Source organism: Oryctolagus cuniculus, chromosome 2, assembly GCF_964237555.1.
Source record: "Oryctolagus cuniculus chromosome 2, mOryCun1.1, whole genome shotgun sequence".
Classification (NCBI taxonomy): Eukaryota; Metazoa; Chordata; class Mammalia; order Lagomorpha; family Leporidae; genus Oryctolagus; species Oryctolagus cuniculus.
The window spans coordinates 12,929,516-12,952,189 of record NC_091433.1 but is presented as its reverse complement, the minus strand read 5'-3'; the positions used below and the strand labels follow the sequence as shown (position 1 = coordinate 12,952,189).

The 22,674-nt window shown below is 39.8% G+C and overlaps 2 protein-coding genes across 4 annotated transcripts in view; one reads left to right on the top strand and one right to left on the bottom strand.

The window, feature by feature from the left end:
* NCAPG (non-SMC condensin I complex subunit G) overlaps positions 1-2,410 on the bottom strand; it is a 46,255-nt gene extending 43,845 nt beyond the window's left edge. The window contains exons 1-2 of the mRNA XM_002709370.5: positions 2,090-2,410; positions 911-1,114 (exon numbers count right to left, since the gene is read on the bottom strand). Coding sequence (XP_002709416.1) covers positions 911-1,114; positions 2,090-2,200 — 315 coding nt within the window. The 5' untranslated portion in view covers positions 2,201-2,410. The remainder of the gene's footprint in view (positions 1-910; positions 1,115-2,089) is intronic.
* A 65-nt stretch (positions 2,411-2,475) lies between these two features.
* On the top strand, positions 2,476-21,169 carry DCAF16 (DDB1 and CUL4 associated factor 16). 3 transcript variants are annotated; one of them, XR_011386201.1, is made up of 5 exons: positions 2,479-2,616; positions 10,979-11,333; positions 16,994-17,115; positions 18,829-18,957; positions 20,761-21,169. XR_011386201.1 is itself a non-coding variant. In XM_070068092.1 (2 exons), the coding sequence occupies exon 2, from the start codon at positions 11,598-11,600 to the stop codon at positions 12,246-12,248; it is 651 nt and encodes a 216-aa protein (XP_069924193.1). In that variant the 5' UTR covers positions 2,476-2,616; positions 10,979-11,597; the 3' UTR covers positions 12,249-14,074. The 3 variants fall into 3 exon arrangements, 2 of the variants coding, with proteins under 2 accessions (XP_069924193.1, XP_069924194.1); XM_070068092.1 differs by lacking the exons at positions 16,994-17,115; positions 18,829-18,957; positions 20,761-21,169 and having other exon boundaries at positions 2,476-2,616; positions 10,979-14,074; XM_070068093.1 differs by lacking the exons at positions 16,994-17,115; positions 18,829-18,957; positions 20,761-21,169 and having other exon boundaries at positions 10,964-14,074.
* The last annotated feature ends 1,505 nt before the right edge of the window (positions 21,170-22,674 follow it).

The window sequence follows — 22,674 nt, the reverse complement described above, 5'->3', positions numbered from 1 at the left end:
CCTGCCGAGCCAGCATCCCATATGGGCGCCAGTTCTAGCCCCGGTTGCTCCGCTTCCAGTCCAGCTCTCTGCTGTGGCCAGGCAGGGCAGTGGAGGATGGCCCAAGTGCTTGGGCCCCTACACTGCATGGGAGACTGGGAAAAAGCACCTGGCTCCTGGCTTTGGATTGGCGCAGCACGCCGGATCCAGCAGCCATTTGGGGAGTGGAACCAATGGAAGGAAAACCTTTCTCTGTCTCTCTCTGTCTATTTTGCCTGTCAAATAAAAACAAATAAATAAATAAGAACAAATTGCTCTTTTAGGAACTCTTACTTTATTTCTAAAATAAAGAACTCATTTAAAACAAACATGTAACAAAGGGTTGAGAAGTCATTAAAAATTTAATGCTGGAGTCTTTTGGGGTTTTTTTGGACAGAGTGGACAGTGAGAGAGACAGACAAAGAAAAAGGTCTTCCTTTCCCGTTGGTTCACCCCGCCCCCCGCACTGGCTGCTGTGGCCAGCGGGCTGCAGCCGGTGCACCGCGCTGATCTGAAGCCAGGAGCCAGGTGCTTCTCCTGGTCTCCCATGCGGGTGCAGGGCCCAGACACTTGGGCCATCCTCCACTGCACTCCAGGGCCACAGCAGGGAGCTGGACTGGAAGAGGAGCAACCCGGACAGAATCCTGTGCCCTTACCGGGACTAGAACCCGGTGTGCTGGCGCCGCAGGTGGAGGATTAGCCTAGTGAGCCGCAGCGCAGCTTACTGGAGTCATTTTTTAAGAAACACTTTTTAATCTTAATGATAGTTCTACTATTTCCTATAAAAAGTCAGATGCTTTCTCAATCACCAGACATTTCATTGTCTACAATATATAAACTTTACGGTAAAACCTTCTACAACACTTCTCCAAGGTGTTAGCTTTCAACATACCTGTAAGAGAAAAGTAAACAAATAATTTAAAATGCCACCATCCTCCTCTTCTTCATCATCTTCCATATCTGATTGGTGAAAGGAAGTAACAAACTTTGCTGCAAATTCTATTACTCTCTCCACAGCTGGCTCACGTTTATAGATCACCATAGCATACTTAAGGTAATGGATGAACTCCTCATGAAAAACTGTTTTATCATTCATCTGAAAGACAAAAGATAACTTGCACGAACTGAACTGCACTGGTAATACTTTTTTCCAAAACATTACCTTAACATTGCTGACAGCACCGGCCCTAATTCAAACGAAAAACTTTTTTGTAAACTCTGAAGTATCCACACCAGCAAAAAGGGAAAAATAAGCTTGCACAAACTTCTCTCCACGATGTAATTTGCTTCCCCCAAAGAGTCTGCAACCATAAATTTTGACAGTGAATGGACTCTTTTGATACTTCTTTACATGTCTTTAGAATCACGTTAGTAGAAGCATGCTTCTTCATGGAAAAACTCAAAACCTACGCTGGCTTTTTTATGTACCGTATTTAATTTGCTCATCACCCCGCAATTCCTTTTTGATAAAACTTTCACATCCTACCTCATATCCTCAAAGCCCTTGCTATACTTAGTTTTTCTTAGACTTCAAGATAATCTATCTTCCGAGCTTCATTGTCCTGTTCTTCCCACGGCTTCACTCAAAACAAACACACGGTATTTAGGTGAACAGGAAGGGAAAGGTCCTCGCGAGTAATCTGCTTGGACGCTGGACTCAATTTGACATAGGGCGGGATGAGACTGATTTGATGATGGCTGGCTTTTCTGCTGTGAGCGGGGGCCCGACGGGCAAGGACCACCGAGCCTTGGGGTCCACGACCTACTCGGCGACCCGACACTGAGAGCCCGGACGCCTCGGGTCACCCTCCGGACTAACGGTTCGCGCCGCCCCCATCTCCGGCCGGGGGTAAGGACCGCGAAGAGAAAGTGGACGGCGCCAGGGCTTCCAGCCATTCTGGGCGAGTCGCCCGACCTCTCCGTACTTCACTCCAAAGCGGCTCGCCACAGCGGAGGAGGTGGAGTCGCGCGGGCCGAGTCCGAAGGGTCCCGGGGAAGCTCCTGGGGGAGGCTGAGCCAAGGCAGGGCTGGGCGAAGGCGGCGAAGGGCCCACAGCCATTCCGGCGCTTACCGTGCCGTAGGTGCGGCTCAGCGCCACCACCAGCTTCGCCTGGTTCTGGTGCGGCTGCTGCGCCAGCTGAAAGGCCTCCTTAACCGGCAGCACTCTCTTTTCCGCTCCCATGGCGAGGTGACCCGGCCAGGACTATCCTTGCCCGCTTCAGTGCTTCTGGCCCGACCGCCCCAACACCGAATTCTCCTCAGAACGCCACTTGGGGCGTGGTTACCCGCCAGAACGTTCAAATAACTCTCGCGAGAGAAGGAAATACCGCGAGACTTCCGCGAGCGCGCCAGAGGCGAGAGCGGAGAGAACCGAATCCTGTCCCTCTGGCTCTGCCCGCGCTTTGAGCGCATGCGCGTCGGGTGTTTCCCGGTGGGAAGTGGCGTTTCTAAGGAGAGGGGGCGTTGGCTTGGCCGGAAGTGGTGTCGTCAGGGAGGGCTGGCGGAGCTGCTGTTCTACTTTCGGGACAGGGCTGGTGGCGCTAGGCCTAGCGGGATCGTGCGTCTGGTGGTGAGACGAGAAAAAAAGCTCCTCCATGGGTGAGAACAGGGATCTGCTGAGGGGAACAATCTGTGTTCCCGCCGCAGGGGCGGGAGATGCGGAGAGGAGGGGGAGATGGGGCGTTCGGGAAGCCCGGACCGCAGCCCGGCTGCTCGTGAGCGGGGAGACGCTCCCCGGTAGGCTGAGGGAGGCGTTCCGAGGTCTCCACGGGCCGCGGTCTCTCCAGGGCCCGAGGGGCTGACGTCTGGAAGCAGCGTATGATTTTATTTAGCTGAGCTGGCTCGGGACGTGCCAGCTTTCAAAGCTTAGTTTACAGTCCTGCGTAGCTACAGTGTGTTAAAGGAGAACGGAGAGAATGGGAAAATCTAGCTAAGTGGTCACGGTGAGGAACAGGAACTCAGTCTTTAAAACCTTTTTTGGGGGAGAAAAGTGAAACTGCGTCAGACAAAAACGAATACTTTTATTGGGGGCTGCTTAGGACAAACCACCCCAAAACATGACAGTAGGAGACGAGAACATGCCTCTCTAAAATATACTTGCTGGGCTTATTTTGAGCTGTTATAAGGAACTGCCAGCTCTGGAGGAGCTGTGAAAAGCTATCCTTGAAGTTAGGTCTGTCAAAGAAATTAGGAGACTACTGAACTATCTGTATCTGGAAGAGGACTCCTTCACACTTCTGTTCTCTGCTGATCTATAGTCTCCACACGTTTCCTCTTTGCACCCTCTCATAACTTGTGTCACCACCTCCCAACCAGAAACCCGGTTGCTTTGTGTAGCCCAGGATATTCCGTAAGTGTAAGCTGTCATCTCTTTTTCTGGGACTCCTGTCCCTTACTTTTTGTTGTTGTTGTTGTTGTTGTTTCTGTTGAATCTGTCTTAGGGCAACTTCACTGGTAGACCAGCCAAAGAACCTAGGAAGTTGGAGGGAAGACATTTCTCCCTCCTGTTCCTCACTATGTAGCCATAACCACCTGAAGAAATAGACCCTTACAAAGCTGCCTGTGCATCTTGCTCCTTTTGAGTTGTCTTCCCTCTCTAGAAATAACACTTTTAGACTTTACTGTTAACTTTTAGAGAACAAAAGCTTTCTATATTAAGGACATATAGATAAATCATTGAATGAATATATTCTACTGTTTTGTGTTTTAACCATTTTATGAAGAATCATAATGTTCATGGATTTGTTCAGGTTATGGATAAGATAGCATTTGGATTGCCCATAATTTTGAAATTATTGAGATGTCTTAATTTCTGAAAAGACAAGATGGGTATTCTAGGTTAATCAGTTAAAGCAAACGCATAGAGGCTTAAGAGTGCATGGAATATACTGTTAACACTTACAGTCTCCCTAGCAATGAAATATGTACAGCCTGGAGAGCTTAATGAAATAGAAAGCTAGAAAGGGTATTAATTTCTTATCTAAATATATCCAAAATAAGAATTATTTATCTGAGTGGCAGAGAGAGAGAGAGATCACATCTATTCCCCAGATGCCCACAACAGCCAACTGGGCTGTGGCTGGGCTGAGAATACAATCAGGTCCCCTGTGTGAATGGCAGGAACCCAGTTACTGGATAAATCACTACTACCTACCAGGGTCTGTATTAGCTGGGGACTGGAGTAAGGAACTGGAGCTGGAATAGAACTTGGGTTTGGGAGATACTTATCTGAACCATTAATCTAAATGCCCACTCCCAGTAACATGAATTACTAACAAGATAAGTTAACATTCTTGTTTTTCTTACCAAGGCTAAGAATTTGTATCTTATTTACACTAGCCACATTTCAAAGACTGAGTAGGCACCTGGGACTGTTGGCTACGGCATTGGACAGCACAGAACTATTCTATACTTTGAGAACCACTGCATATGTCATTTGTTCTTAACGTAAGGTCAGTTAGTAAACTAACAGTCAGTGATATTTTTCTTATTTTGTGGCATTTAATTGCTCAGCTTTAGGTTCCTGCTAACTTTGTTGTTTTGTTTGTAAACTCTCCAATATTTCTTTACTATATTTTATTTTGAGTATCTCAACCATGAGTATAAATTGTTTTGTCAGTTACTGGCCACCAGAGGTCAGCCCAACCATATTTAAACTAACTTTATTATGATTAATGCCATATGTTTTTGTTTAATAATTTTTGAACATTATAATCTGAAAAAAATTTAAACATACTAGATAAACTTAAACATAGTCTCATTGCCTAAAAGCTTATATGCTTCTCGACTTTTGCTTTTAATGCTGTGGAAAAGAACAACAAATAATAGCAAGTGTGGGAATAAATTCCTTCCTTCCTGGGTGAACTTAGTTTAGTTGATTTATAAAAACTTAAGAATATATGTGCTGAGGCTATTTAATTCTGAAACTTCAAAAGTTAATCTTTAAAGGTAAATTAATTATACATAGAAGTATATAGAATAGGCCGGCTCCGCAGCTTAATAGGCTAATTCTCCGCCTGTGGCGCTGGCACCCCAGGTTCTAGTCTCGGTTGGGTCGCTGGATTCTGTCCCGGTTGCTCCTCTTCCAGTCCAGCTCTCAGCTGTGGCCTGGGAGTGCAGTGGAGGATGGCCCAGATGCTTGGGCCTTGCACCCGCATGGGAGATCAGGAGAAGCACCTGGCTCCTGGCTTTGGATCAGCGCCGGCCACAGTGGCCATGGCGGGGGGGGGGGGGGGGCGGTGAACCAACAGAAAAAGGAAAACCTTTCTCTCTGTCTCTCTCACTGTCCACTCTGCCTGTCAAAAATAAAAATAAAAAAGTATATAGAATAAATGTGGCTAATTTAGTTTTGATACTCAAAAATTTGGTACCTGGAATGTGGAGTAACTATTATGTCATATCTCTAGGATTTACCTGTGCCTTTGTATAACAGCTGTTTGAAAAATGCAGTCAGCCTTTTTAAGAATGTTTAGAGTAACATAACTGAAACGTCATCAGTTATCCTTGCAAATGCAATCTGGTTTGAAATGAAAACAATAAAAAATATAAGTGGACAAAGTAAAAATATAGGACAGAACAATTAAAAGCCAATAGCTTCCCCTGTCTGACTTAATAACACTTGTAGCATGTGACAGAGATTGAGTATTCTTTCTTTTCAGATTGAACTGTATAATAATACTATAACCTCAGTTTAAAGGGGTTTTTGATTGTTTTTCTTCTTAAAAGTTGAAGTTAAATTCAGATATTAGGGAAAATAGTATGGAAATTCTTCAAAAAACTAAAAATAGAACTGCCATCCACTACTAGGTATATATCTAAGGAAAATTTAAGCAGTCTGTCAGAGACCTCTGTACTACTGTTTATTGCAGCACTATTCACAATAGCTAAGAAATGAAAACAATCTAAGTATCTATCCACTGATAAATCAAAAAAGAAAATGTGGAATATATGCACAATGGAATACAATTCAGCTATAAAAAGGTATGAAACCTTATCATTCACAACAGCATGGATGGGACTGGAGGTCATTTATGTTAAATGAAATAAGGCAAACACAGAAAGACAAGTATCATGATCTACTCATGTGGAGTCTCAAAAAAATAAATAAAAATGATGATCTCATAGAAGTTAAAAGTATAATGGTGATTACCAGAGACTAGGTAGGGAAACAGAGAGAGAGAGTTGGGAAAGGTTGATTAACAGATACTAAGTTGTAGCCAGATAGAAGTAAGTAGTTTAGGGCTTTATTAGATAATGTTAATATATCGTGTATTTCGTATTTAAAAAAAAGCTAGAAGATGGAATTTTAGATGTATTCACAATGAGAAAATGTTAAATGTTTCAGGAGAGAGTTAATGGACATTTTGCTTATTGAACAATGTACACATGTGGCAAAACATCAAATGGTACTTCACGAATATGTTCAGTTTTTGTATGTCAGAAACGTTTGCTTAAAAATTTTTAAGAATCAAAACTAGCATTAAAGGAACAAAAACAATTTCAGAACATTTTCTAAAAAAATAATGATAAAAGCAGAGAGAAAGTTCTAGAGTACAACATTATATTTGTCTAGCATGAAGATTAAAGTTGGGGCCAGCATAGTGGTACAATGGGTTAAGCCACCACCTGCAACACTAGTATCCCATATGGATACAGGTTCAAGTCCCTGCTGCTCTACTTCCAGAGCAGTGCCCTGCTAATGTGCCTAGGAAAGCAGTAGAAAATGACCCAAGTGCTTGGGCCCCAGATACCCATGTGGGAGACCGAGACAGAGTTCCAGGCTCCTGACTTTGTCTTGGCCCAGTGGCAATTTGGGAAGTGAAGTAGAGGATGGAAAATCTCAATGCCTCTTTCTCTAACTCTTGCCTTTCAATAAATTTTTTTTTAGAATGAAGGTTCAAGTTTTCATTCTGCCTACAGCAATTTAACAATCTGTATTGTTTGTAAACACAGGTGCATAATAAAAAACTTGGTGACAATGAAAATAGCAAAAAAAAAATTATAAACAATTTCCTTTTTATTTCTGTAAAAGTACCATTTTAGATAATCCTGTTTTTATTTGTCTTTATCCAGTGTAGTGCCAAATCAAATGAATATAATTTGAGAATTTTTCTCTCCCTGGAATAAAATATAAAGTGTTTATGTTGTTACTTATTGCAGGCCTTCCTCATTCTTCCATTAATTGTTTCAAATACATTTACTTAGTTAGTTCCGCATGTATTTAGGCACTGTGCTACAACTAAAGTAGTAAAAAGAATGTGTGGAAGCCAGAGAAAAAGTCATTACTGCCCTGTAGCCATACCATATGACCTTATTATTAGCACAATTCGGTGTGCTGAAATGGGATATGTTCACTGACTTTGTTTTGGAAATATACTTTCAGGGTGGTATAAATAATCGTTTCTTGATTCTTTTCTGTTTTTAAACTATGATCTTTAACTCCATACATACTGTTTAGTGGATTCTAATTCGGTTCTACTACACTTGACGTATTCACTCCTCCAGTTATAGAAACCTAGACTGTTTCCAAAGAATTTCTTATCATCCCAGATGAAGTTTCAGAGGATATCCTCATAAATGTTGATCTCACAGAGAATTTCTTTACTACATATGACCAGACTAGATTGCTGGATCATAAGATGCACAAATTACTAATTTGGTTATGTAGTACTTTGAGATTGCTCTTCAGAACGATGACCCTAGTATATAATTCCATTCCATCAGCAGTGCCAGTACCTAAAGAGAACCCAAAAACACTTGGCATTGATATTAGGATTGGCCCCCTAAAATACGATATCAGAATATGGCCCCCTAAGAGTTCCCCAAATGTCCCATCTGGGGTGCCATATGATATCACTGTATGCTTATTAATAAATTCCCAATATTAATAAGCCCTGTGGGTTCTTGCCTAATATTCAGAGAATTCTGAATACCGGCATAAATGAATGAGGCAGTATGGTACATTTTTAAGCTTTTATTCAGTGAGAGGAAGTGCATAGGAAAGTGAGAGCTTTATCTGAAAGAGAGGGATAAATCTGGGTTCATACCGAGTACCAGGAACCAGCCACACAGAGGAGCATCTAAGCCAGGAAGCATGAGGCAGGTGGCCCAAAGGCCATGTGTGCTAGAAACAAAGGGCTGTGTGGACCCTGCACTGGCAAAAAGCCAAGGAAAGGAAAGAAAGAGAGAGAAAGAGACCAGAACACCGTGCCCCAGGCTTTTAATCCACTTCCAAAGGGGAGTGGTTAATTAACCTGACTGGCCAGTGGGTGCTCAAGTATGGCCAGGTAGGGTCATGAGGTCACACAGGGGCATAGTGAAGGCATGGTCTTCCAGTTCACAAACCTAATCAGTTTTAACCTGTATGCCTGCCTACAGCATTATCCAGCTTTGTAATTTTTATCAAACTGAAAGCATAACATGATCATGTGGTTAATGCCTCTGAATTTTCTCTTCTGCAAATTAAGGATTTTTTGCTTTACCTATTTCTTTACTGAAGTTGCTACATTTTAAAAATTGATTAGTAGTTCATCTTGTCCTTGATATTATACAGAAGTTTTCAATGTAAACTTTTCCCTCTGAAGTTTTGATTTTTGGCTGTGAAGTAAACTGATAACAGATGGGGGGGCGGGGGAGACAGATTATATGCTAAACAGGGGAATCACACATAGTTTGAAACTCAACAGATGGATAAGATAGTTGTAGCTGATAGAGAGGTAAACAGGGGCTTGGACGCCTGGTGGATTTGGAGGGATAGAGCACAGGCTATAGAAGGTTGGAAGGAGGGGCACCGTCAGCAAAGGCTGTCTTGCTCTGCAGATTGTCTCCTAGGAGACAGCCAATTGAGATAATCTCTGTCAAGACTACAGGTCAAACCCCAATCATTTTCTTAGGCCGAAAGGAGAATAAGGGGAATTGCTTGAAAATAGAAAATAACTAAAGAAAAAAACAAGAAAAGAAAAAAACCTCTGCCTAAATCTGCTCTCTACTAATGTAGTAGATGTAAATTTCTTTTACCAAAGGACAGCTTTTCAGAGCTATTCTGTTATCTGCAGAGGTCTGTAGTTTCTCTGAAACACCAATTATAAATATACCAAAGAAATATATTTGGGTTAGGATATTTTAATCACCCTCAATATCTTTAGTTCAATCCAGAAATGATTAATTTTGATGGGATTGAATTCCTGGATTTTGTGTATTTGTCTTATGCTTCATGCTTTTTTTATTTAATAAGTCTGTGCCTCAAATCATAGATATCCTCCTGTATCATTCGATTAACTGTATAGTTTTACTATCCCCATTTAGCTCTTTAACCCAGTTTGAGCTCTTCTTTACAAGTAGACTTATAAAAGCATACAGTTTTATTTTTCTTGAGATAATGAACCAGTTGTACTAACATTATACTCTAAATGCATCCATTTCCCTTGCATGTGTGCAAACTTTATCTACTGTTTTCTCAAATAGTAGATACCTCTCTTTCTCAGCTCTGTTTCATTGGACTATTTGGTAGGATTCAGAAGTCTGGAACTACATCTTGGTGTCACACATTGGGGTAGCAGCTGCCCAAGTACTTCAGCCATCATCCACTGGCCTCCCAGGCAAGGTAGCAAGAAGCAGGATAGTAAGAGGAACAGCTCAGATTCAAGTGGCACTCCAGTATAGGATGCTGGCATTACAGGCAGCAGTTTAACCTGCTGTGCAATATCACTTCTACTGATTAATTCTTAGATCCTTTATAGATTTGTAGGGGTTTTTTGGTTTGTTTGTTGTGAAATGTATTAAGGACAACAAAAGTATACACCATGTGAAAGTATTAGAAGAATTTTAAATATCAACATTTGTGCAGTTCCTAGAGTAGTACCTGGAAATCAGTGTGCACTATGCAAGTAACTACATTAAAATGAATGCTCATAGGTTAATGTCAATCCAGGAATCTTGTTGAGCTCTTTCATTAGCTGTAATAGTTTATATATTTGGTTTCTGTTTTTTTAATTAGATGACCATAACATCTGCAAATTAATAGTTTTATTGTCTTCCAATTCATTCATTCTTTTTTTTTTATAACATTGAATAAGACTTTCAATACTCTGTCAGTATAACTCATCATGGTCACCCTTAACTAATCTCACTTTTAAAAGGAAAATATCTCATTTCACTTAGGATAATATTTGCATAAAATCTGGGGGAGATAACTTTTACCAAGGTATGAAGTTCTCTTTCTAATTTGCTAAGAATGTTTTGTTTTTTAATGCCTTAAGAGGTGTTGATCAGGAGCTAAGGAAGGTTAAATATCCACAGCTGATAAAACTGTCTCCTTTTTCCTTTAGTTTTGATAACTTAAATTTTCTGAAACTGAGCTAATTCTTACTCTCCTAGGATAATCTCTACTTCATTATAATATTTTTTCTTTCTTGTTCTTTCTGATTCATCTCTAGATTAAGAATTTTTTACTGTCCTCATAAAAGGAACTGGTTGGCTTTCTTCATTTTTTTCTTTCTTCTTGAACAGCTTATGTAAAGTTGGTCACATGACCACAATCTCTGGGAATCCCAGAAAGGTTCTAACATCTAGCAGCTGTACCACCAGGATGGGCCCCCTAAAACTAATCCCAGCCAGCACATTTGAAAGTTAAAAAATAATAATGCCTTTTATAGATGTTAGGAGTTTGGAGCATAAGAGGTCTGTCTGCATTTGCAGAAATAATTTTCTGGGCTAAAACTTCACACTTAAAACACACTTGACCAGTTCATACCAACAAAAGATAAAAATTGTCCAGACTCTCCTTCCCAATTTTATGATTATTCCTAACAGGAAAATCAGTCTTTGCTTATGAGATAGGGGAAAATTTATAAGTCTTCTTGGTCACCATCCATGCTCTTGAATAGCCTGCAGTTAGATGGATAATTATGTTACCCAGTGCTTTCAGGCTTTAATATCATGTCTCTAGTCTTCTCATTCACAGGTTAAGGCCACCCTTCCAGATAGTCCAACCACTAAGTCATCAGTTTCCAAGGGCGTTTGCATCACCTATGGAAAACATCGGATCTTTGCACACCAGATATCCTTGACAACTCATCTCATCACTCCCCTGCACACAAGTTTCTGTACCAACGGACAACCAAGGCAACTACCAAGCTTGCTTTTCACTACCAAGTAGCTAGAATATCACTGCCAACAAAACAGAGTGCACAAAGTATCTCTTCACATTATCACTAATAATTGAGATTGCACTAAGAAAATCAGCTTACCTAAATGAGGACCCCTTCTCTTGTTGGTAGCCAGGATTCGAAGGAGATACACTGTAACCTGTGCCACTGGTAAGTGACTAACAAACACTTTTACCCACTGAACTGGTCCTGAGGACTGAGATATCTTCTTTGTAAGTGAAGAATATACAACATTATCTTGAAGAACTGCAGTTGTGTGGGCCACAGGCAGACTTTGTGTGCATAGTGGACTGAGAGAAACAAATTAATCTTGGTGAAAGGATTTTCCGTCTATTTTCTATTTGCCAATGTTAGTCAGTATTTTGCTGGCTTAGATTGTTGTCTTTTTCTGGTTCCTTGCTCTGTTTTATTCTAATGGGTCCCAGAAATCCATCTCCTGACCCCTTATCAGAATCAGAAAGTGAAGAAGAAGAAAATTTTAGCTACCTAAATGAGAACTCTGGGGAAGAGTGGGATTCCTCTGAAGAAGAGGACCCCATGGTACCCAACCTAACACCTCTTGAGAGTCTTGCCTGGCAGGTTAAGTGCCTTTTAAAATATTCTACAACTTGGAAACCTTTAAATCCTAATTCCTGGTTATATCACGCTAAACTCTTAGATCCAAGCACACCAGTCCATATACTTCGAGAGATAGGTCTAAGACTCTCTCATTGTTCCCACTGTGTCCCCAAACTGGAACCAATCCCTGAATGGCCCCCTCTGGCTTCTTGTGGAGTTCCACCTTTTCAAAAGCCCCTTATAAGTCCCAGCCGGCTGTCTAGAGATCGTGCTACTCTAAATGGAGCACTGCAATTTGCCACCAAACAGTTAAGCCGAACATTGAGTAGAGCCACTCCCATTCCTGAATACCTAAAACAGATCCCCAATTCATGTGTTTCTGGTTGTTGTTGTGGCTGGCTAACTAAAACTGTTAAAGAAACTACCAGAACTGAACCCATTAACACTACTTACTCCTACACTGACTTCCAAAAGGCAGTTAACAAACTCTTAACTGCATCCCTATAAAGATCCACCATTGGATACCTCTATGTTACTACGTAAGAAAGAGGTAAAAATTAATCATTAGACAGCCCACAGTTGAGAAACTCATGTTTTCTCAATCAACCTGTGCCATGTCATGGCAAGCCAAAGTAGTGCCATGTATTGAATGTGCCCGAGGTCTGTAATTCAACTACAGAAATATGCATGGTGAGCATACTCTGACAAATCCTATGGATAAAATGAGAACTTCGATGGAGAATTAGTCAAAAAAGATCATATTACAAAAGATAAGCTGAATATTCCTTATACTCAGGATTTACCTCCTCCGTAGTTTACTCTGCCTATGTGATGTACTTTAACTGGATACCTGATTTATTAACAGAAAGGAAAAAGACTTCCTTGTTTGTTACCCAACCATTAGAACAGCCATTGTGGAGAGCAAGAATTTTACTACCCTCAGCAAAGTGAACACACTGTGAAATTGAGTTCTAGTGAGGGAGGTGAATTAAATTGGATACCCAGAGGAAAATGATGGGAATATGTATTCTCCCCTGGCTTTTCAATAAGGTATACCTACATATGGATATATGTATATATACATATAGGTATACATTTCAGGGTTCCAATTTTTTGAGAGAGTATTCAGTTTCAAAACTAGCTACACTACTACAAACATATTGTGGAACCTGCTGTTGCCGTCATCATTCTGAATCATAGACTCCTCCATGTTTTTGGCTAAATTAGCCTGAAAGATCATCCCTTGGGATTAAACAGAAACCTGCTGTATAGAGAATGTTTCCCAAATCTTGTCATTCAGATGTTTGCCAAGAGCAAATAAAGCACATTCCAAAAGATTAATAGGAAAAGACTAAGAGAGCATTTATGCTTTCAGCGTTAAATGCTAATATATTGAAATGTCTTATCTATAGAACATTTCCTGGAGCAGTTTATGCACTTTCCACATCCATTGCAAATTTTTTTGAATCATAACTTTAAAGAAGTTTCCATTAGAAATCTCAGCTGACATCCTGAAGTTAAGAGCTACAACAGCATTGTTTTTCTAAATAGATTAGCTTTAGCTTTTCTTTTGGCTGAACAACAAAAAGAATAGGTACTCTTATATATGAGTCTTAGGAGTATTTATTTACTTGAATGAAAACAGAAATCAACACCCATAAAATGAAATGCACAAGACCACTGAATCTTTTCAGACACTCTGCAATAAAGAATGAAACCTGTGTGTGGTGCCGGTTGACTGGGAATCAAAAAACAGATTGCTAAAAGTATATAATATATCTTCTTTATTTTAGTTTTGCTTTTTCCTGTTCCCTGTAATTAATTGCTATATGCAAAGTAGTATAAAAGAAGTATTGATGGAATCAGAAATTCTTTAAATGTATAGCATCTTTAAGGAGAGAAGAATGTTTATACTGTAATAAACTTAATAATAAGATTTCTGCTGAGCCTCAGATGTCCTGTCTTAAGGAAAAAGAGGGGTATTGTAATAAGTAGAAAAAATATATTTGTTAGTGGAAATTACTGTCCTGAAACTATATCATATTGTTAGTATAACTGAATGTAACAGAAACTTCCTTTGTAGATGTTCTGTGAAATTGGTTTTAAAATGTTATAAGAACCTGTTGCTTTCTTTTTAAGCTGGGTAAGGGTGGGAGGAGGTAGTGAAGAAATCTAAAAATTAAAATGTTGATATTTATGTATCATAATACTCCTTTTCTGTGTGTGTGTGTATAAAAGTGCCTTGTTCATGACTGTATTTTTCTATTCACTCCAAAAGGAAGCCTTTCCCCAGCTTGGCAGCTGAATAAACCAACAGCTTTGTACATGCTGAATGGAGTATGGTCATTTGTCCTCAACAGATGAAACAAATCCTGCTTTGGTTAAGGCATATTGAACATTTGCAAAGTACTGAATAGGGTTAATAGATATGGTATCTATGTAGTATCTGATAAGAAGTGACTTGGTATCTTTAGAAAAGAAACACACTTAAAGAAAATGTCTCATATGCAGTCAAGACCTAAAGTTGGCCCATTTGTTTCTATATTTTACTCCCAGGTTGGACAAAATGATAGATACCTGAAATAATTCTTAAGCTATCTTTCTGTGTGTCATAGATGTGGGATTCAGGATGAATTTACTACTTTCACACTTTCCCTAAGTAGGCCACTGATAAATGCAGACACCATAATTAGGATAGAGAGACGAATTTATTTTGTTTGTAGCAGTAGTTACTGAAGAAGTGATGAAACAGAATTTCCAAAACAGTGAACATTAATGTCACTTACAGGTGTTTTTCTCCCTTGGTATGGATAGGCAGCCTTTTATTTGAAGCTGCCTGGATACCTTGAGCCTAGGATACCATCACTGTCTTCTAACCCCATCTGCTTCCTAAGAAAAGGAAAAAATTAACACATCCCAAAAGGAGGGCAGATGGTGGGGCCCATGTAGTTGATTTTCCTGCTGAGGTTCTTGCCACATTTATCTACCTTAAAAACTCTGTGATGAAAACAATGTTTTGTTATTAAATTGTTAAAGCAATTAGAGAACTTAGATGTCACTTAGATTGTTTTACTGATACATAAATTGTCTTCCATATCTAATAAATGGCTTTCCACTTTTGGCTCCAGTGTTTGAGAACTTGTGTCATTTGAAGTAACCCATTACTTTTAAATATCTTGTTAGAACTTTAGTTATTCATCCAATAATATAGAGAACTGCTAAGCACAGTCCAGAGACTGGAAATGCAAAACCATATACCACACATACGCAATTTGTTTTAAACCTGTGAACTAATATTCATTACTCCATTTCTGCTGTCTAGGGTTACTTTATATGTGCTAAATTCAAAGAGTTAAAAGCTTGAAGTGTTTTTACTCAAATGGCTAGTGTTGATAGAAAAGGCCCAGAAACTCTGAAGTCTTTGTGCAGGCTTCTGGCTTGTTAGTCCATCAATGAACCAATATCTGTTGTGTTGCTGGAAACCGGAAGCTACAGTAGCTGGCATCTGCCACTGAGTAGTCTGCATTCGTTCACTAGCCTTGTCAAAAGGAAAATCTCGGATGTATGGTTGACTCTTCTAAACACAATTTAGTTAGTGGCTGTGTATTTGAGTCTGATAATTGTTTGCAGTTCCCAACCTCTTTCAGTTGGTAGCAACAGTGAGATTAAAGTTTTGGGAGTGAAACTAAGAAGAAGGAGGAATGAAACCACACTGACCTGACATTGGCTACACATTTTCTGTGAGCTGGGAGAGCTATAACTAGGTCTTCAATGACATGTGGAAAGTGAATGCCTGGTTTAAAAAAAAAAAAAATTGTAGCAGGAAGATAGCATCAAGATTGTTTCTTCCAGTGTGAAGTCAAATTTATATTAGCAGTTTAGGATTGGATCATAAACATTAATTTGACAGAAATTTAGGCAGTTTATTTTGGAGATCGTGGCTGACACATGATATGAAAACTCCTGGGATCATTTGGGGAATAAAATACTACATAACCAGTAATATTTAGAAGGAGACTTAGAATCCTGGTCAACCTAATAAGATCTAAACTGAGTTCACAGTCCCTAACACAAACTGAGCTGATGAGCTATCAAATCAGATTGTAACAAATTGAATAAAGTAGTCTAAATGAGTGTTGCAGTTGGTAAAAGAAGGAAGTAGTAGTTATCTTCTTATTTAAAAGAAAATGATTATGTTTGGGTTAATTGCTAAGCTTATTTCTGGTAGTACCCTTCCATCTATGTTAGCTGTGAGCTGACATGCCAGGATATCAACTAATGTTTTTCAAGGTATTAATTAGGTAATGGTCCATTTGGAGCAACTTCATTGGGAGGTATCCAACAATTGGAATAGTCCAAGGTTGTAACCAACTTCCATAAAAAAAAAAAAAAAAAAGACCCTACATTGGTTCTGCAGCTGTACCCTGAGTAATCAGAATTCTTAATAGAGTGGAGAAGTCTGGTGACATAGTTGAGTGGCCCACTTGAAAAACCTGAATTCCTGCTACCATTAATGTTGACTACAAACAATGCATTCCATGGGGACTTTGCATAAAGTGTATTACATGGTGTTGACCCCCACCCCCATTTTTATTTGGTAGTGAAGTATACTTTTTCAGTAGTTTGCATACTTTGGTCCAAGGCCCAGTTTTTTCTTTGAACCCAGATTATTTATTGTGTTCACATTCTACTTAGAATATTTTTTCTTTAAATGTGTTTGATTGCCAGATTTAGCAAATTAAAATACATGACACCCAAATAAATCTGAATTTCAGATAATGAAACATGAAACATATACCCCAAGAAACTTGTCATTTATCTAAAATTCAAATTTAATTGGCTTACTATGTTTTACTTGGCAACCCTGTAAATGTGTTAGTAGCATTAATTAATCTTGGTTTGTAGTCAGTTGTTCCTGTGGAACAGTCTGACTGCATTATGTAATTTTTTTTACCTCTAAATATTTGGGAGTTTGGAAGGCTCACATATAGTTGACCCAGGGTTAAAACTTGTTGGGTGGTGGTGGGGAGGCCCAGGGGCATTATGAAATTTATTTATGAGAGATACATGATGTTTAGCTAAATTAATTACACAACCATTACAACATTTCCAGATACAAATTTTCAAAACACTCTCTCAATAATGAGTCCTTTGGATTGTTTGTTGTTTGTGTGTTTTAAGCAGCTACTTTTTCATTCTTTACTATGAAGAGAAACATTAAGAGTATAACTATTTTTTTTAATACCTGATAGGTAGAATATTTCTGGAAGCCATTCTTCATTGCAGAAAATGTCCACAAATTTGGAGCACCTATCTCTGCCTTGCAGAACCCCCAAAAGACTCAAGGATATGAAGACAAAAGATACCCTGGAAGGTGGGCATGAAGTGCTCTATATTGAAAACAAGGGAATTATTTGAAAGCTTATTTTAGCCCTCCTTTTGCTGAATCTTTCTCTAGCAAATAATAAAGGGTTATTCTCTGGAGAAACTGAGCCAAACAGAACTGGGAATCGGGCAGGATGGTGATAGTGATGTGCTATATTAAAGAGGGTGATTCAAAGAATATCAGTATTCCGAGTATTGTGGGCCTCTAGTCAACAAGGCTACAGAATCTAGCTGACTGAGCTCATTCATACTCAGTCTTTCTCACCCTACCCAACACAAAAATGAACAATGAGCAATGGGAAAAAAATGGCTTGATACTTAATTATTTGTTACAGTAAAACCTGGAGTCCGTAAGATCTGTTCATTCATGCACAGTTTTTAGTCGCTTGAAATCACTATATACTGGCCTTCAACAACCAGGCAGTCAACCAAATACTGCTACAAGGATTTACTCGGCTCCCCACCCAGGAGACAGCGGCCTGAAACATTGCCCCATGCCAGCGAAGAGTACCTCATCGTCCCACGTCAGCAGGAAGTAGCTCTAAAGACAGATCATCGTCCCTCTACCCCTCCTGGACTTTTGGGACAAATGTAACCCCATACAAATCCTGCTTTATAAAAAACAAAAGGGGAGAATGTTAGGAAACTGGTGCAGTTTTAGCCAGGTGGCCGCATGGCCTAGCTACCTGAGCCAGGCTCCACCCCCATCCTAATGGGATTCACTGCTCCTGCTTCCCTGCCCGCCCTCAGGCAAAGTTTTAAAAGGGCCTGTTCCTGAGTGTTCTCTAGGTTCTTCTCTCCTGCACTCTCTTGGCTCCTCTCCTCCTCTCTGTCTCTCTCTCTTATAGTCTCCTTCTCTCTTTTTCCTTTGCCGCCCCTTTACTCCTGTCTGTAGGGTGTTCCCCCAATAAACCCTTTCCCTTAAAAAAAATAAAAAAACACTATATACTGATAACCAAGAATCATTTGAGGAAATTTGCAAATGAAGGTTGAACATGATATGTCCCAAGGAAGCTGTGATGGTCTCAGAAGTAGAATATATACATATATATATATATATATGTATTTCCATGAAATAAGAACAGAGTGCTATTTTTTTTAAAAAAAATCATAAAATAAGAGCTAATGGAAAAAAAGAGGGGGAACAACATTAAACATTCAGTAGATGAGAAATGAAATTTCAAAAAGGATGAAAATGCTGAGATGAAAGGTAGACAAAAAAAAAAAAAAAAAAAAAAAAACTAGAATAACAGAATGAAATGCAACATTTGGTTGGTAAGAGTTCCAAAAGCACAGAGACAGAATGTGAAGGATGTGGGAGTCCATTTTATGAAATTTTAGGACATTATTCCCCTAAATTAAAATGATCCACCAAGTGCCCAGCACAATGAATTTTTAAAAATAAAAGTGTGACAACATATTTCAGCATGACAGGGTTACAGATCCTAAAAGCTTCCAAATGGGAGTTGTGGGAGTCAGGGAACAGGTTACATGAAAAAAAGGATATTTTCAGAACAGCATTTAGGCTTATTGGTAGCAATACCAGATGCTGGGAAGCTAAGAAACCAAGGCCTTTAAATTTAAAAAGGAGAAAGGTTTTCAGCCTAGAATTCAGTACCCAGATATCGAGGGTGGGACTAAATTAAAGGCATCTTTGCTTTCATGGTCTCAAAATTTTATCTTACCATCTTCCCTTTATTAGGAAGCCACTGGAGGATATGCTTTGCCAAAACAAGGGAGTAATCCAAATAAGAACTCATGGGATCCTGAAACTGTAATATCTCACAAAGGAGATGTAAGAATGAAAGTCCCAGGATGACCACTACATCTAGTAAGTAGTATGAGGGTTCCAGGAAGTATTTCTCTAGGAAAATATGGAGACTAGAACAAGGAGTAACACAGATCGTGGGACTTTGGGGAAAAGAAAGAGAAAGACAAGTATTTGGAGAACTAGGTTAATGATAAAATGAGGCAATTAGAAGTACACCAAATACACATTTTGGATGTGTGTCACAAGAATGAAACTGAAGTTTTATTTTACTCTTAAGGAGTAATTATAAATTTAGTAACCAAATTTTAGAGGTTTGACATTTAAAATGTAGTAAAATTGCAGCACTGTTAGCTGTTAGGTTGGTCCTTCAAACATCATATTATACAATTACAATAAATGCTCACCTTTAATAAGATGGGCACTACAGAAGATGTGTTCAGAAAATTAAAAGGGTTCCATAAACTTGTTCTGGAAAAGAAACTTTGTGCCTTGCTTAGGAAAATCTCAGAAAATTGTTTTTTTTAAAGATTTATTTATTTATTTGCAAGTCAGAGTTACACAGAGAGAGGAGAGGCAGAGAGAGAGAAAGGTCTTCTATCCAATGGTTCAATCCCCAATTGGCCACAACAGCCGGAGCTGCGCTGATCCGAAGCCAGGAGCTTCTTCTGGGTCTCCCACGTGAGTGCAGGGGCCCAAGGACTTGGGCCATCTTCTACTGCTTCCGAGGCCATAGCAGAGAGCTGGATGGGAAGTGGAACAGCTGGGACTCGAACTGGCACCCATATGGGACGACGGTGCTCCAGGCCAGGACATTAACCAGCTGCGCTACCGCGTCAGCCCCCCAAAAAATGTTTTGAGATCCAGAGGATAAATAATCTTTCTCTCTCTCCCTCTCTCTGTTATTCTGCCTTTCAAATAAATAAATGTTCTTTTAAAATTCATATCAAGATGTATACACCAGGCTTGCATTGTGGCAAAATAAGCTAACCTTCCACCTACATGGCCGGAATCCCATATGGACACCAGCTCAAGTCCTGGCTGCTCTACTTCCTATACAGCTCCCTGTTAATGTGCCTGGGAAAGCAGTGGAGGATGGCCAAAATCCTTGGGTCCCTGCACCCATGGGGAAGTCCTGGCTTCAGCCTGGCCCAGCCCTAGCTCTTGCAGTCATTTGGGGAGTGAATCAGTAGATGGAAGATTGGGGTGTGTGTGTGTGTGTCTCCCTCTCTCTTTGTAACTCTGCCTTTCGAATAAATAAAATAAACCTTTTTTAAAAAGGTGTATATACTCAGATCAAACTACTAAATTCTGATTCCCCAGTACCTCTTCCCAACTTATATCCCCCGGAAATACCTACTCTATAGTTTTCCTTGTTCTCAAATTTCATGTGAATGGGATCATATAGTAAGTATTGTTTTATGCCTGGTTTCTTTCACCAGTGTACTGGTTTATTTCCTTTTTACTGCTATAAACAATTCCATTATACAGAATACCATAATTTGAGTTCTTTGCATTTTTGGCTATTACCAACAAAGCTGCAATAAATATTCTTTGATTTTTGCGAATATGTACAGTCATTCTTGAGTTTATACTTTGGAGTCAAGTTGTAGTGTTACAGTGTAGTTCTATTTTAATTTTAGTAAAACTACAAACACTTTCCAAAGTTATTGTATCATTTTATATTTATCCACATCATTGTATGGAAGTTCTAGCTGCTCCTTATCTTTACAAACACCTGGGATCGTCAGTCCTTTCACTCTGATCCATTCTATTGCTGTGTATCGGTATCTCATTGTGGCTTTGATTTACATTTCTGGGATTAATGATGCTAAGCATGTTTTCATTTGTTTATTTTTCTTTCAGATACCACTTTTGAAAGTAATTTTTCGGCCGGCGCTGCAGCTCACTAGGCTAATCCTCCGCCTTGCGGCACCGGCACACCAGGTTCTAGTCCCGGTCAGGGCGCCGGATTCTGTCCCGATTGCCCCTCTTCCAGGCCAGCTCTCTGCTGTGGCCAGGGAGTGCAGTGGAGGATGGTCCAAGTCCTTGGGCCCTGCACCCGCATGGGAGACCAGGATAAGTATCTGGCTCCTGCCATCGGATCAGCGCAGTGCGCTGGCCGCAGCGCACCAGCTGCGACGGCCATTGGAGGGTGAACCAATGGCAAAGGAAGACCTTTCTCTCTGTCTCTCTCTCTCACTGTCCACTCTGCCTGTCAAAAAATAAAAAAAAATAAAAAATAAAAAAAATAAATAAAAAATAAAAAAAGAAAGTAATTGCTCAATCTTCTGCCCACTTGTCAATTAGATTATCTTTTTTCTTATTGATTTGTAAGATTTTTTTTCACTTATTTTAGAGGTAGAAAGGGACAGACAAAAGAAAGGGCTCCCATCATCTGCTGGTTCACTCTCACAATGCTCCCAAGGGCGAGGGTTGAATTGGTCTTGAAGCCAGAAGCCAGGAACAAAATCCATGTTTCCCAAGTGAGTAGCAGGAACCCATTTACTTGAGCCATCACTGCTGCCTGTAGTAACAATAAGCTGGAGCCAGGAACCAGAGTCTGGTATTCCAATACAGAATGTGGACATCTTAACTGCTAGGACAAACATCTGCCCCAGGAATCCTTTATATACACTGTGTATTATATGCTTGTCAGAAATATGTGTTATGAATATCTGCTGCTCTTGTATGCCTTATGTTTTCACTTTCTTAATGATATATATACTTTGTAAAGTAGTTTTTAATTTTGAGGAGATCCAGTTCATCAGGTCTTTTTGTATTATGGTTAGTGCTTTAGCAAATCTTTACTAACTTAAATGTTATGAAGATATTCTCTGATATTATTTTTAGAAGATTTACAGCTTTAGCTTTCATAGTTAAGTCACATTTTCAGACTTGATTAATGAGAACAGAATATTTTAGATATCTCATTTTCCTCTAGTACTTTCTCCTTTTCTTCATACTCTACATTCTTTATCCAATTATTTATAATATAAGGAAAAGATAAATTAATTATGGTTTTACAATTTTCAGATTGCCAGCATTGTGAGGAATTTATCCTATAAAATCAGATACATCAAGATCAATTTACTAGCTTTATAAAATTGTGTACCTAGCCTGCCCCAGCTTTAATTTCCTAATCTGTAGAATGAGAATAACAAATACCTTACAGGAGGCAAGTATAGGTGTGAAGGGTTCACACAGTACCCAAAGCCCATTGGTGGTCCAATAAATGTTCTTACACCCCCACATTTCGTACAGAGCTTAATTCTTTTTAAAAAAAAAAAGATTTATTTTTTATTTGAAAGAGTTACAGAGAGAGGTCGAGACAGAGAGAGAGGTCTTCCAACCACTGTTTCACTCCCCAAATGGCTGCAACAGCTAGACCTGAGCCCATCTGAAGCCAGGAGCCAGGAGCTTCATCTGGGTCTCCAACGTGTGTGCAGGGACTCAAGGATTTGGGCCATCTTCCACTACTTTCCTAGGTGCATTAGCAGGGAGCTGGATCGGAAGTAGAGCAGCGGGACCCAAACTGGCATGCATATGGGATGCCCGCATTGCAAGCCAGGGCTTTAAGCCGCTGTGCCACAGCACCGGCCCCCAGAGCTTAATTCTTTCCCGCCTTCTATTCATTTCTGATAGTATAAAGGAACACAATAATCACAATCCTGGAAAATCCTAGGAGCTGCAGAGGACTCTTTCCAACACAGGCTAGATCATGGTACTATGATTACAGTAGCTATCTTCCAAGAAGCTGATATGGGAATCTGATTTTCC

Bases quoted from the DNA above. Each gene is read 5' to 3' on its own strand.
- DCAF16 (XM_070068092.1), top strand. From the start codon at position 11,598: ATGGGTCCCAGAAATCCATCTCCTGACCCCTTATCAGAATCAGAAAGT.